The 15,232-nt window shown below is 41.9% G+C and overlaps 2 protein-coding genes across 6 annotated transcripts in view; both read right to left on the minus strand.

Annotated features, from left to right (window-relative positions):
- Nucleotides 1-2,924, minus strand: part of LOC125883750 (zinc finger protein 709-like) — a 40,223-nt gene extending 37,299 nt beyond the window's left edge. Inside the window, exon 1 of one of the 2 annotated variants that reach the window (XM_049568277.1) lies at nt 2,092-2,924. The gene's annotated coding sequence lies outside the window, so the exon portion shown is untranslated. The remainder of the gene's footprint in view (nt 1-2,091) is intronic. The other variant, XM_049568284.1, reaches the window with a different exon arrangement.
- A 6,967-nt stretch (nt 2,925-9,891) lies between these two features.
- Nucleotides 9,892-14,284, minus strand: LOC125883804 (coxsackievirus and adenovirus receptor homolog). 4 transcript variants are annotated; one of them, XM_049568387.1, is made up of 3 exons: nt 13,977-14,284; nt 12,660-13,016; nt 9,892-12,228 (listed from the first exon to the last, which is right to left on the minus strand). In XM_049568387.1, the coding sequence occupies exons 2-3, from the start codon at nt 13,003-13,005 to the stop codon at nt 12,050-12,052; spliced, it is 525 nt and encodes a 174-aa protein (XP_049424344.1). In that variant the 5' UTR covers nt 13,006-13,016; nt 13,977-14,284; the 3' UTR covers nt 9,892-12,049. The 4 variants fall into 4 exon arrangements, with proteins under 4 accessions (XP_049424344.1, XP_049424347.1, XP_049424343.1 ...); XM_049568390.1 differs by lacking the exon at nt 13,977-14,284 and adding an exon at nt 13,582-13,962 and having other exon boundaries at nt 9,892-12,284; nt 12,560-13,016; XM_049568386.1 differs by lacking the exon at nt 13,977-14,284 and adding an exon at nt 13,582-13,953.
- Nucleotides 14,285-15,232: the final 948 nt, after the last annotated feature.

The raw sequence follows: 15,232 nt of genomic DNA on the forward strand, positions 1-15,232 counted from the left end.
TGCATCTTTTTGTATGCCTCCGCTGAAAAATCAGGCATCACATTGCTATGCTCACTGTCTTTGTTTAGATTCAAGGTGCAGAATTGCATCAGAAACAAGCTCATACTCTGCATCAGTCCTGATGTGCATGTTGTGTGTTTCTGTATTTGTGTTAGTGTCAGTGTTCTCACGTGTCTGAAGCGTTGGTTGGTTTGCCAGGGGCCTCATTTATAAAAGAGTGCTTAGGATTCATACTGAAAGCTGACGTGCGCCAAAAAGCTGAAAATGGCGTGCGCCAAAAAATAATCAGATTTCTATAAAACCGTGCGCACGCACACTTGCACGCAATGTTCTCTTTATAAATCACAGACCTCCTGGAGTTGTGCGCACCCAGATCCGCCTCATATTCCGCCCTCTACACGCCCTAGTTCAACCATAAATGGTCATGCAAATCACCTCATGAATGCGATCTGCATATAAATAAGCCGGCATGCAAGTGTTGTGTGAGTCATGGCGACAGGTGAGAAACGAACCAAAAAACGGAATTTCTCCGAGACTGAGCTAGAGACCCTTTAACGGGAGGTGGAGGACTGAAGAAAGATTTTATTTGGTGGCCACAGCAGCGGGATCACTAATGAATGAAAGCGAAAAAAGTGGCAACACATCAACGCTGCTGATGCTGTCAGCTGTGTCTGTGGGACTGCACGGACAGTGACAGAGAAAAAAAAGTGGTCTGATCTAAAGGTAGACCAAATATTTCTACTCCTTTACCAACATGTAGTTAATGTGTTGCTTTTAAATTTGAGGATGTTTGACATTGATGTGCGACATAAAGAATCACATTTATTAAAGGTGGAGGCAAAAAGGAGGATGTGCCAGTGCCATCTTGCACAATTACGCACGAGGGTCAACGCAGTATTTATATGTTTATGGCAATTAGTCTGATCAGACACTCAGCCTGAATTACAGCATGAACCAGTGGTATCCCTGTCCCAAAACACAACGTGTAATTTGAAATACAATTCAAAGATGAAAGTGTAATAAGCGAACACGTTTCTTCATGCCGGTTTTGTCGTAAACAGCACATGTCTAAGTAGGGCTGATGAAATGAGTGTAACGATTGTGCTTAATGGCTGTATTTCAAGACATGATAAATGCACTGGAAATATTTAGCTAAATAAATAAATATATTCCATGCAGTCGCGCCGTCCTCTCCCCCTCCTGCGCTCAGAGTGGACAATGAGACGTTAGAGGCAGTGAGGATTAAATACGTATTTAGAAAGAATTTCAATTCAGGATTTGAGTTGGATTTTACAACGTTTTTATGAAACAATTATCACTCACTCCAAGCGCAAAATAAGGCTGCTGGATTTAATTTCAATGATAACGTGGATCTAAGATGGATATCGTGTGACATTTAGAGGCCGTTTACACGTACACGGTGATTTTGATAAACAGAGACATCTTCCTTCGTTTGTGTCCTTCGTTTACACGCAAATGGAGATTTCTCCTCTGAAAACGAGTCTTTCTAAAAACGGAGTGGAGATTTTGGAAAACTCCGGTTGCATGTAAACTGAGATAAATGGAGATAAACGGAGTTATAGGCAGCCGACGTCACAGTATGCGCCGGAACTTGCGCCTGTGTCAAAAGTGTGACCTATGTTGCTATGGTGACAATGGATACATGGAAGGCTTGAGCTTCTCGTTACACTGCCACCTACAGGTTTGGCATGCTCTTGTGTATATATACACGGTGAGTGTAAACGAAGATCTTTTTGAAAATGGAGACGGTGAAATGTCCGTTTATGAAAATAGCCAGCAACGTGTAAACGGCCTCTAAATTTGTGTGAGACATCAATAAAAATCTGACTCCACTTCTCCACCTCGCCGTCTGCGTCGCCACTTCCCAGTGTCTTCCAAAATGTGCGCACGCATGACTCAGAGTTTGCTTACAGGTGCACACATTCTCCCGCCAAGTTTATTTTTAAAAATCACAACCTTTGCTTGGGAAGTGGCGTACGCCACTTTCAAGGCCCATTTTGTGCGTAAGCAAGCTTTATAAATGAGGCCCCTGGTCAGTGTCGTCAGATTCGTCCGTACTCGTGCTCTCACCATATAGTCAGTGTGACTCATCCGCCCCATCTTTTCCCTTGTTTTTCTTCCCTTTACGGCAGTTTCTCGCTCAATGTCCTCTTTTGCCACAGTTGAAACATTTATCATTGTCTTTTTTTCCTCCTCTGGACTTTCCTTTCCATCCTCCCTGGAAGTCCTGTGGTTGAGCCAGCTGCAGTTTAGCGGAGAGGCGGTCTCTTTTCTCCAATTTCTTCCTCCTCTCTCTGACGCTGGAGCTCAGCCTCTGCACCCACAGCGCGTCTCTCAGTGTCCGCGAGATCTGTTGTTGGCCATGTGAGAAAAACCGAACTATATCCACAATCTCTGGTTTTAGTCCATTGAGGAAAAGCAGACGCAGTTGAGTTGCGTGTCTTTCACCCTCTTTTCCCTCAGCTCCTTCTTCGGTCAGTCCACCACACTGCATCGCTGCTTGTCTCAGGCGGAACAGATAAGCAGAGACATTCTCTGCTCCCTGCTTAACCGCCACCACTTTTCCCCAGTCCAAACAAACAGGGAATTTTGTTTTCATTGGCCTTGTATTCAGCATTGGCAGCGTTCTCAAAGTCATGGTGGGCCAGTCTGACATTTACAGTCTCTGCAAACAAATCAGCCACCTTGAGCCAGTCATTTGTCATGTATCGTGACAGCATACGCCTCAGTTCATTGATGGTTGGTCTGTACTGCTGAATCAACAACAGCAGTTGCTCTCCAAATTTCTCTCCTCCCTCTATGATGAGTGGCAGAGTCGCCATGGCCTCCATCATGTCACTCATGAGCCATGGTCTGTACACGAGTTGTGTTTCTCCGTTCCCACCTGCCACCTCCATCATAGGAGCAACCATCATCACCTTGATTCCTCTTCCTCCTCCTGCCCATCTCCTTCTTTGAAAACTTTTCCGCTGCGCAGGGATGACGTGGAGGTAGGAGTGACCGTGTGAGGTGGCACATCGCGGCTTCCTTTCTGTGCTTTCATTTTTGCTTTTCCCTCTACCTTTGGCGCTGATCCAGAGGAGCCGGCTGCTCCCTCCAGGTCAGGTAGTTCCACATATGGTGGGGGACGTGTAGGTGGAGCCAAGTCGAGGTCCGAATCCAGCTTCAAACACTGCGCTGGGAAACCTTTGGGGCCCTGCCTATGCTTGGCTTCCCTCATCCAACTACTAAGAGCTGACCAATCTGCCTGGAACTTGACCTTACCTCCAAACTTCCAACCCCCTTCTTTCTAAGTCTGTCAACCTCACCTCTAAAGCCTCAAGCTGTTTAACACTCAGGCTGCCTGTTCTCGAGAAACAGGACTTATTGACCCACAGATCTAACTGAGCCACGCTCTCTTTTCCATAATTAATCTCCATAAACCTCACGTTGGGAGCGCCATAATCAGACTCAATTCTCCCTTTTGAGGTATTGCTCTGTCCAGATCCCATTGTAATCAAACTCTCAGTTTTCTTAGTAGTATTAGAAGTAAATCAAATTTGTGGAAGCAAAAATCAATCTCAAAAAATGCACAAACTTATCACTTTAAAGGAATTATTTTTTTCCCTTTTACCCTAAAATGCGCACGACTTATTGATTTGATTTTGATTTGATTGATTTTAATCAAATCAAAATCATTTCTTTATATCTTTTTTAAAATTGCTTCATGTTTGGACATTTCTTGAGCTCCCCATCAAGACTGTTTCATAACTTTACTCCCCAAAGAGAAATACAAAAACTTTTCCTGGTACTACGAAAACTTGTGGTTTTAACATCGAATAGCCCTCTTAAATTATAAATTCCCTCTTTTTGTGTAAACATATTTTGAATATTTGCTGCTAGTAAATGATTTTTTGCCCTAAACATTATATGTGCTATTTGATAATTGATCAGGTCTTCCAGTTTTAATATATGTGCCTGTAAGAATAATGGGTTTGTATGATCCTGATATCCAGCTTTGTGAATGCAGCGTATTGCTCTTTTTTGAAGAATGATTAATGGCTGTAGTGTAGTTTTGTAGGTGCTGCCCCAGCCCTCTGCACAGTAACTTGGATATGGTAAAACCAGTGAACAGTACAGAATGTGGAGTGATTTGTGATCTAAAACCTGTTTTGCTTTGTTTAATACTGCAATGCTTCTTGATATTTTGGAGTGGATATGTTTGATGTGTGATTTCCAGCTGAGTTTTTCATCTATTGTAACACCAAGAAACTTAAATACAGAAACTTGCTCAATCTTAATCCCATCTACCACAAGATTTATTTGGGTACCTTTTCCCAAGTTCCCAAATAACAAAAAGGAAATAAAGAAAAACACGCTTCACTCACTCTGTCTGTTCCACTTTGATAGCAAGCATCTCTACTTCTCCTCTAACCCAGACAGCTTCTCACCACCTTTTCTTCCGCCCTTAACGGCTGAAATAATCAGGTGTCGTGTTAGGTTCCCAACCTACACTACTTTAGGTCCCTGACCTAAACCGAGCTCACCACTTTTCCTGCACTCCGCTTCCCAGAAACGGTGCCTGGCACGTCTGCCAACCTGTCTCAATAGGTGGAAAAGACTTTTCCTGCGCAGTCCTCAAAACTCACCAGAACAGACAGCGAGGTGTTGACAGCCACCAAGTTCATTGGACCCCAACGGTGAAGGGAATCCTGGTTTTCCAGACATCAGGCCCTCCTCTCAACCTTCCTTTGTGGGGGAGTTTGAGGTGTAAGAGCCTCAGCTCTGGCTGTGCACACAGTCTTCACACCGTCAGTCCAGAATTCCAGAATCTGCTCACAGATGAGGTTCCTTCGTGGTCGCCAAGTTTGTGGTGGCAAAACTACTATTTAATGAACAGTTTAAAGAAAAAGTCTTCACACGTCGGCTGTCTTTCTTGAGTTTTATGAAGCATTCATGAATGGACTCACACACAGATACAACCGCACAACAGTCAGTCAGTGAATGAGGGGCCATGTCCTCTCACCCTTCTATCCTTATAGTTCCCATATCGAGTGAGCGCTATCTGTATAATTCCCATAACACAAAAGTCAAAATATATGGCACTCAGGTGGTTTGACATCCCTAAGACACAACATCTCTTGAGGCTAGCAAGGACACTTGTTGCGGGAACCTCCCTTTAACGCTATTCCCATCAGGCCTCTGTTGTATTTCTCACTGCTGTCACAGTAGGGGTAAACTGAACAATATACATCATACATCATAGCAAACATGCATTACACGCTAAAGACAAAAATAAGGTCAAATACCATATTTTCCATCACATCAGTTGATTAATTACATGAAGACAATTATTTTTTGCATTACAGGTTTTAAAAAATTCTAAATCTGCAAATGAGGCAGTATCGAATAAAAAAATATCAGAATTTTCCTCCGTTCCCAGAACAAAAATCTGAATATTAGATCAAGTGTAAATGTTCTGTAAATCAGGCTGTGAATGATATCTGAACGAAGCCCTCTGTGGAAACCTTCAGAATATAGACAGGACTCAAACTGGACAATCTGGTGAATATAAGAGCTTGAAGAGGTAAAAACTGATGTCTGGAGCTGGGCCAGGTGACTCCGGACCTTTGACTGAACTCGTCTTTCTGTTAAAAATGTATCTTGGAATCAAGAAAGCAGTACTCAGGAAGTCAGTGGAGACACTTAGAGTAGAATCAGGTGCAACCGAGTTTAATGTGTTCACTCTCTGCCTTCTTTGCCCGTGGTGATTCCAGTGAACCTTCACCTCTGTTTTCTTTGTCCTTCCCACTTAGACCAGAAAGTAACAGTGAGACAGGTGCATCTAACTTGTCCTTCCAACATGTTGAGGCCTAACCTCACTCTATTTTTTAAAAACATTTAATCACAGTGATTTTCATTCACTACATGACTAGATGTGTGAGTGAGTACATTAATTCAAGCATATATTCCATATCTAACTAAAAAATGTTTTTTGACATGTTAAAAAATAGCATTACGTAATTAAATCTCTCTAGTTACAAAAATTTTTAGAACTTAAGTCTGAACCCAAATAAACACCTGAATGTGTATTTTTCCTCTAATCTGACAGAAGACATGTTGTGGAAACAAAATCACACAAAATCTCCAAATCTTGAGCATTGCATGAAAAACTATGACAGTTTCTTACCTCTAAATTTACCTTTGACCATTATTGTAATACATTATTGTAATCACAGTAATTGAACACCTGAGTGTGTTACTGTGTTTTAGTTTTTAGGAGACTGAACGACACAGAGGACAAATCTCTCATCATTGTTCACAGTAATAAAAGCATGTGTTCTGGAGTGTCAGCAGTGACAGGAAGCAGCCAGCAGGTGGCAGTATATCAGCACATCTGCACCTGCAGCTTCAACAACTGTTGAATTTTAAATTCATGTTTTTAATTTTGATGCAGTTTAACAGTGTTTACAGTGATCACTAGTTTCAACTCTGGTGTCTAGTCGGGCTTTGACACACACAGTGCAATTAAAATACACAACTTTCAGTATCATAAAACAAACAATGAAATACACCATCAAATCACCACAGGGGACAAGAGACAGGAGACACTGTTTAAAGACGTCTTTTTCATGAAGTGCAGTTTACCAGATGCAGGACAGTATCTATAATAATATATAATAATGTCTGTCAGCTGCAAGTGTTTTATCATTGATGTTACTGTCTTTGAGCTTTTTGTTTTACTTTGACTTCCTAAAAAGCTGACGTCTTTCTTTACAGTCAGTCATGTTCACAGTGAGGAAACCCACTCCACCCACAGACAAACGAACATCCTGGAATTTTGAAAGTGAAAGACAAATTCAAATACCGCACCAAACAATCAAGCACAAACATTATGCAGCCACACCTGACACATAATGACCCGACTCTAATCTGGAATCTGTTTGTTGTCAGTCTTTATCCTGCAGTTTTTACAGCTTTGTGTTTCTATTACACTCAGTTGCATTAAAATTAGAACTTATATTCGTGTTTTTAAAATACAGGAAAACCTCCATTAAGCCAAAGAATGTCTCACTGCCAATCGGAGCCAGGGATGCAGCCCCATCTCCTGGAAATTAATTAGAACAAATTTAAAACAGTAAATACGTTCTGAGAGAAACGCTGAGAAGATGTTGATTTCTATTATCATGATGAAGAAACTTTACTGATGAACGTATGTGGCAAACTGAAAAATTCCTCCCCAAGCACCTCTATCAAGGAAGAACGTTCTCTCTGAACATAAGCCAGCTCTCCAACCTGTAGAATATGACACGACCTCCGATGTTGTCACAGCTCGCACTTCAGGTCGAGGAAAACCTGCCAGCTGCAACAGCTGAGAACCAACTTTCCAGTTTCTGAGCCACTTTGTTTTTGGGCAAAATGCTCTGGACGGTTCAAAATAAGGTTTGAGACCCGGTTCCTTGTTGGTAGACAAGGGGTGGCAGTGATTACACCACAAAAACATAATCAAGAAGCAGTTTAGTGACATGCAAACAGACATTATTTCTCTGAGACAGAGTTGAGGGATGAATGCCAAACGTAACCTCTTCCACTCAAATGTCTTGAAGTTAAATGAAGGGAGAACTGAAATCCTGCTTGTGGGCCCTCAAACAAAAACAGAGATGCTGCTCAATGATCTCGGAATTAAACTCCCTGGATTAAATCTGAGGTGACAAGTCTTGGTCGATCCTTGATTCGGATCTAAGCTTCAAGTCCCACATTAACAAGGTGACCATAACAGAAACACAGCTAAGGCTCGACTATTTCCAAATGAGAAAGATGAAGAGAAATTAATTCATGTCTTTATTTCATGTCTTTTTACTGACTGCTACATCACTAGCTCCTGGTTTGCCTCCAAGAACACTGCGATCATCTGCTGCTGGTTTATCGGAAGACGATCAGAGATGCAGCCTTTGTCAGTGACGCCCCAGACTGCTCTTATTGTAAAGAGCTTTGTGCTGCATTTCTTGTATTAAAGCTGATTTATAAATAAAGTTTCATATCATTATTAGTTTTAAAGACAAAGGCCAGATGCTAGTGGGCGTAGCGTTCTGTTGTCCACTGGGAAAGAGGCTTCAGTTTTGGTTCTTTTCAACACTTTGTTTAAGATTCGGAGCACGAGATGTCTGAGGAAATAACAAACTCTTGAATTCTCTCGTCTTGCTGACAGTCACGCTGTGTTCATGATCGGGGCACGTGCACACTGCTGACTCAGCTGAAATGATCACCACGTGGTCGACAGAGATAAACCGCAGACAGATCTGAAGCAACAGTGTGGCTTATTTTGATGCTGTGGACTACAACTTCAAACAGAAATGACGAGAAGAAGCTGCAGACTGTCGACCTCAAGCTCGTCTTTCTGATTCTAGAACAAGAGCTGAGAACATTTCAGGCTTGATCTGTGTCAAACTAAGTTTCACAGGAGGACAGACTGAGAACGGATGAACAAAAACACCATCTTCAACCTCCATCTGGAGAGGAAACAAACACTAATTATTGCTGCTGCACAGCGATGGGTCGGGTCCGGGCATTTTTAGGTAATTCTGAGCAGCAAGCAGAAGAACTGGAAGACATTTAGGAATTTAGCAACACAATGTGCCTTTTGCATCAGCTGAGGCTTGAACTCACAACCTCTGAGACTAAGAATCAGTTTCTATCTCACTGAGCTAATTAGTCAGTGACAATTCATGTGTAGCTTCACAAACTGACTAAGCCAGACGTGCAGGTTTAGCAGCCGTCCATGCATGGAAAAGCAGATTTCAAACCACTGTAAAAAATTCAGTTATCAAGACAAAAATCTGAAAATACACATATTGCATCTAGACAGCATGGAGATGTTGGTAATTTGTTTGCAACAATGATTGATTTGCTCCATAAGTGAAAAACTGATGTTTAAAATTGCCATTTTTACATTGACTCCAATTGTTCACATTAGAGCAAAATTCAAAATGCTGTCAAAAATTCAGTTTTTGAGATAAAGTTCTGAAATTTGCCACACATCATCTACCATGACTCTAGAATTTTGTCTTTTTTCATGAACACTGAAGATTTATTTAGCAAGAATTTGCATGTATATGTTTACAGTACTGTTTACAGTCAAACATTTTGATGCACTGTAGGCTCAATTTTTGATAAATCAAAAATCTGAGAAACGTAGTTTGTGTAGGACAGTCTGAAGATGCTCTGTAGCAAGTTTGGTGTCAACTGAGCAAAAATTGTGGGAGGAGATAGGTTTAATAAGTTTTACAGTTTTTGAAAAAAACAGAGTGATGAACTTCATAATTTTTAATAGGTTTAAATGTACAAAAGTTTCTTCAGTATTGGGGCTACAGTTTGATGAAAGCTGTGAAGTTGTAGCACGTATGGTTGATTTGTTATGAATTTTCAAAGTTTTGAACTTTAGACGCTTGCTGTAGCGCCACCATCAGGACTATTGGCTTGAGTTTACAGCTGAGGATATCTGGCATGAGACTGGACCTTTGTGCAAAGTTTGGTGAGTTTTCACCCATGGGAAGTATGATTTCCTCGGAAGAAGAAGAAGAGTAGTGTGGACCCTAAATAAAGAAGACTGTAAATACTTCAAGGGGCTGCTGCAGAAACACATGCAGGTTATATAACAGAATTAAAAAAGGGGGTTTGGTTTCATGAAAATCTTCAATCAGTGTTTTCATGGAGCGTCTGCAGTGAGCATGTGTGGTTTATAAACCTGCACAGACACGTCTGACCTGATGTCTAAAGTCTAACAGATTCTGGTAAACAAACTTCAGTCTCACTTCTCCTGCTTCACTGACACGACTCCAGCTCGTCTGTATTATGAACAATGACTGTATTAATAAAACAGAGAAACACGTGAACAGTGATAAACATATTTATTCATAAAAAAGGAAAGCTTATACAGGTGCTTGTAAAGTGCAACATAAAAACAGGCACTGAAAAAATAACTTCACCTCCGCAGTGAGACTGAGAAGCTCTGATGCTCGTTTCATTCATCGATCATCCTTAATGAACTTTCATAAGTGATTGTAACACACACTGAAGTTTTCAGATCCTGAAGCACATAAAGTAACAGCTTATCATATGAAAGAACGGATGTTAGAGTTTACATGTAAATAATGTGGCTTCTCGCTGTCATTCCAAAAAATAAAATTTTCCGACTCAGCTGTTATACACAGCTGATGACTTCCACCTCTACTCCAGGTCACATGCAGCCGTGCATTAAGATGCCCTGACATGCCATTTACCACGCCACAATATGGAAAAGCTGAATGCGCTGCTTGTGTCAAAGTGTCCTCCAGATAATGAACTTGTTGGACCACGAAAACAAAACCTCCCTCTTTCATTCCTTTGACCACCTTCTTGAAAACGTTGTTGCTGTCATGTTTGCACAATCAAATGTATTAAAACCTGAATTAAATCTACAGATCCCACGTGTTAATCGTGGAGTGCTACATTTAGACTGAAGCCTAATTCAGAATATCCAAACAGAAAAAGCTGTTTACATGCTGTCTAGCAAATTCAGAATATTGTCTCAATGTGGCCATTGTCTTTACTCCTCACAAGATCTCATGTCCTGCTGCTTTACGTTTATGTCGTATTTAATATATCAGACTTTTCTTCGTTATATTTTACAGCTTTTACATTTCAAAAATACAATTTGCCAAACAGCTGTTTTCTTTATTTCACTCACAGGCAGAACTCTTTTCATCTCTGCTCCCCGCTCCGCTCTGACATTCTCTACGTTCTTTTTCTGACTGACGACAAACTAAGTGATGGAGTGATGTCACACGGCTGGAAAAGTAAATGGGTCAAATCAAAAGGCAATCACTAAAAATGTAGAAAATAAATGTAAAAAAAAAAAAAATCAATGACACAGTATGAAATGGTGTCCATGTTCAGTAACACTGTAATAACAAGTTGGAATACTTTGAAAAGATCATTAGAAGAATATAAGAGTTTTTTTTAATCATATATATCTATATATGTATCTATACTGTATGTAAATATAATGTATTCCTCCTATTTTGGTCATTTAATTTTTTTATTCTGTAACAATTATATAACAATAATAATAATAATAATAATAATAATAATAATAAATAAATAATTATATACTTATATATTACAGAAAGTATTACCTTTGTATAATATTATTATTTATTGAGAAATTGATTAATACAATCTGGTCATTTGGTCGTCCATACTTTAACATATGTCTTGCAAAATATATTTTACAAACTGTTTTGTAAAGTTACAGCTCTAAATTTTAGACAATGGAGTGCTTAATAAGTTGTGCAGTTTACAACTTGTGAAATGCTAATACAATAAAAACGGAAAATTCCTGTCCCACCTACCTTAAGATAAAAGTGCTAGTGCGTGAATTAAAGTGCGTCTTTATGCAGACGATGCAGTTTTATCCTGTGTGGCTGACTCTGTCCGTTTGGCTATTGATAAGCTGTCACTCTGATTTAAAGCAAGATGCAGTTAATAGTATTAAACCTGCACAACCTGTCGCTTCTGGTCCATTTGTTTTCAACAAAAAAAAAGCCAAAAAAAAAACAAGCAGTGAACACAACATCAACCTGTCGTCATCTTTTCAGTTGATATGTATGTTCATACGTCTTAGCAAACAGCTGCTTAATTCCACACCAAGCAGTAGCAGAGCAACATCATGATTGGATGATTACGAGTCTTTGTGTCTGTGTCACCTGATGGATATTGCTATCTCTCTTTTAGCTCTGGTTTTGGTCTCCACCAACTCCTGAGGAAAGTATCTGTCTCTTTAGCTGCTGAATGCTCCTCTATATTCATCATGTCTCAACACCTGTCCTCGACCTGGCTGTAACTCTTTTATCTGAGCATGCTCTCTGTCGACTTTCTGCAGCTGTTTGTTATTCTATTGTAACTGTTAATTTGAGCGCACTGATCCCTTAAGAAATATATATATTTTTTTATCTTTCTGTAGCAGCAGCAGAACACAAACATCGTCAGGAGTAAAGAGATCTGAGACGCTTCAAGTACCTGGTTCACCTGCTGTTTCAGCAGATGTGTATGAATGATTCATTTTGCGTGGGCGTTGAATAAAAATGAAAGAACCAACAACGCCAAGAACGAAAATGAGAACAAGACCAACAGAAACTGGCACACCAACCAAGAGTCCAAGATTTCCATCCTTGTTTCCATCAATGTGACCTGCAGAGCAGAAAACAGGTGTGAGGGATACAGAACTCTGAACTCTACAAACTCGCCTGAGTCTGAACTCTACAAACTCGCCTGAGTCTGAGCTCTACAAACTCACCTGAGTCTGAGCTCTACAAACTCAGCTGAGTCTGAGCTCTACAAACTCACCTGAGTCTGAGCTCTACAAACTCACCTGAGTCTGAGCTCTACAAACTCGCCTGAGTCTGAGCTCTACAAACTCACCTGAGTCTGAGCTCTACAAACTCACCTGAGTCTGAGCTCTACAAACTCGCCTGAGTCTGAGCTCTACAAACTCACCTGAGTCTGAGCTCTACAAACTCACCTGAGTCTGAGCTCTACAAACTCGCCTGAGTCTGAACTCTACAAACTCGCCTGAGTCTGAACTCTACAAACTCGCCTGAGTCTGAGCTCTACAAACTCACCTGAGTCAACTGTAACCTTCAGTTTGAGGAGATGGATCTCAGAGTCTGGTGTCTGACTGTGTCCCGTGTTGCTGACTGTAATTTCACACTTGTATGTTCCGGTGTCGTTGATGTTGACGTTCCTCAGAATCACAGAAGCGTCTCCATTCTTCATGTCTGGATCTCTCAGCACCACTCGACCACGATAAGACGGATGCTGATACCTTTCATACGAGCGCTCGTTCCTGTAGAGGAAGACGTAATCACCTGTCTCCAGGTCAGGTCTGCTCCACTCCAGCAGAGTGATGGGGGCATCAGTGCGAGCGTGACACTGGAGGGTGACGTTCTGCTCAGCCTTCACCTTCATCTCTTGTGAGTCTGAAACAGAAACAGAAAACACAGAGTTGGGGAGAAAGCAAGAGGCTGCTCAGTTCTTCTTACTGCGAGCAGGACAGACTCAAACAGCTCCCTCCTGTGGAGCTGTTTGAGTCTGTAAAGAAACAGACGAACTCATTTTGAGACAAAAACACGTGAAAACATGAGCTCCACACCATGTCTCCGATCCTGTTGCTGCTCTTTGTGGACAGCTCATATTAAGGGACATAAATGTGCCGGTGTGAGCTAAAGGGCTGCTTTTCAACTGTTGAGGGTACATTAGCCACTGAAACAACAATATGTCAGACAGGACGGAGAGCTGACAGGAGGAGCAGCAGGGAGGAAATATGAAACACAGCTGCAGGGAAGCGTCCGTCAGTTTGTACTGATGTTTAAACATCTGTTTAACTTCCCTGTTTTGATGCACGAACACATTCTGCCATGTTTCTAACCCAACAACAGTGACGTTGCAGTCTATTTATGTACACACCTCTCTGATGACTCACCCTGAAGTGTGTGCATGAGCAGCTCCAAGTGTGTGTGCGTGTGTGTGTGAGACACAGCTCACCTTCAGATGCAGAGAGCAGAGAGACAGTGAGGACACAGAGGACAGCAGAGGACAACATGTCTGCAGATCGTAAAACCATCAAAAAAGTACAGCTTCTCTCCGCTGTTGCTGTTGTTGTTGGAACAGCCTTCGTGTCACGTGACTTCGAAGCTGCATTCAAGTTCCGTCAGACTTTCTACAACTAACTATGAACACTCACCTCCTCAGTGTGTCCTCACCTATACAGTCTAAGGTCCTCACACAGCTCAACATGTCAGTCAGACATAATGGCGCACAGCAGGGTTAATGCCACACTCTTCTCTCTCACACGCTGCTCGGGTTTTTATTTCATTGCTCAGTGTTTTTCACCTCAACACACACATTCATTCACACCCGCCGATCAGACATGTCCTCACCCTGTCATCGTCCCTTCAGGTCCAACCTGCTGCTCCGTTAAACCGTGCAGTCCTCCCGGTTACCGCAGGAGCGGCTGAGGTGTCCTCCGTCACCCTGCGGGACAGCCGGGTCCCTCTGTCCGTCTCTGCCGGCATTATCCACACACAGACAGACAGACAGACACACAGACAGACAGACAGACAGACAGAGGCTCCATCAGAGGACAGATCCGGACTCTGTAGTAGAGATCCCGCGGTTTATAATCACACGTGTCCCCTGCTGTCTCCCTGCCTGCCTGTCTGTCTCCACGCTGCCTGGTATGAATGAGAACCTGGCTGCAGTGAGATCTCCCTCTGGTCCTCCTCCTCCTCCTCCTCCTCCTCCTCCTCCTCCTGTCCTCTCAGCCAATCAGGGCTGGAGAAAGTTTGAGCTAGTTTTTTTTTTTTTTTAACATGGAGTCTGATGACACAAATATAATACCACTGAGTCTGTTTGACCTGAACACAACACTGCTCACCTGTCTGCACCTGAGACTAAGTTTGGTAAACTGAAGTTATTCCTTAAAGACTGTGTCTCTGTCTGATGATGCTTTGTACAAAATAAATGAATAAAAATCAGTCGTTTCTTCCAAAAATTTTGAGAGAAAACAAATGCTGACGTTGTATATTTCTGCAAACCATGGATACGCTGCAGCTGCACGTTAGCAGCAGATACACTGAAACTTCCTCGTGTGTCATGTTTAGGCACAAAAAACACTTTGGTTTGGTCAGGGAAAGATCACGTTTTGGTTTAAAATACCCACATTTGGTGGCACACAGTGGCTGGAAACACAGCGACGGGTCAGTGAAAGACCCCCCCAAGTTTGAATGTGCAAAAGCGGCAGGAAATTGGCAACAGTTTGCCCAAAAACACCCACATTTGTGACGCAAAAGTGTCTGGAAACGCAGCAGTTGGTCGCTTAAAACCACTGACATTTGGTGGCACAAAAGCCTCTGAGAAAGTGTCAATGTTTGGCTAAAAAACACCAACGTTTGATGGCACACAAGCAGCTGAACTTTGCAATGGGTCCCTAAAAAACACCCACGTTTGGTTGCACAAAAGAATCTGGAAACGCAGCGATGGGTTGCTTAAAATCACTGAGAACTGGTGGCACAAAAGCCAACTGTTGCCACTGAAATAGTTGCAACAGTTGGCTAAATAACCCCTATGTTTGGTGGCACAAAAGTGGCTGGAAACACGGTGATGGGTCGCTAAAAACCACTGACCTTTGGTGGCA

The sequence above is a fragment of the Epinephelus fuscoguttatus genome, linkage group LG23 (assembly GCF_011397635.1).
Source record: "Epinephelus fuscoguttatus linkage group LG23, E.fuscoguttatus.final_Chr_v1".
Classification (NCBI taxonomy): Eukaryota; Metazoa; Chordata; class Actinopteri; order Perciformes; family Serranidae; genus Epinephelus; species Epinephelus fuscoguttatus.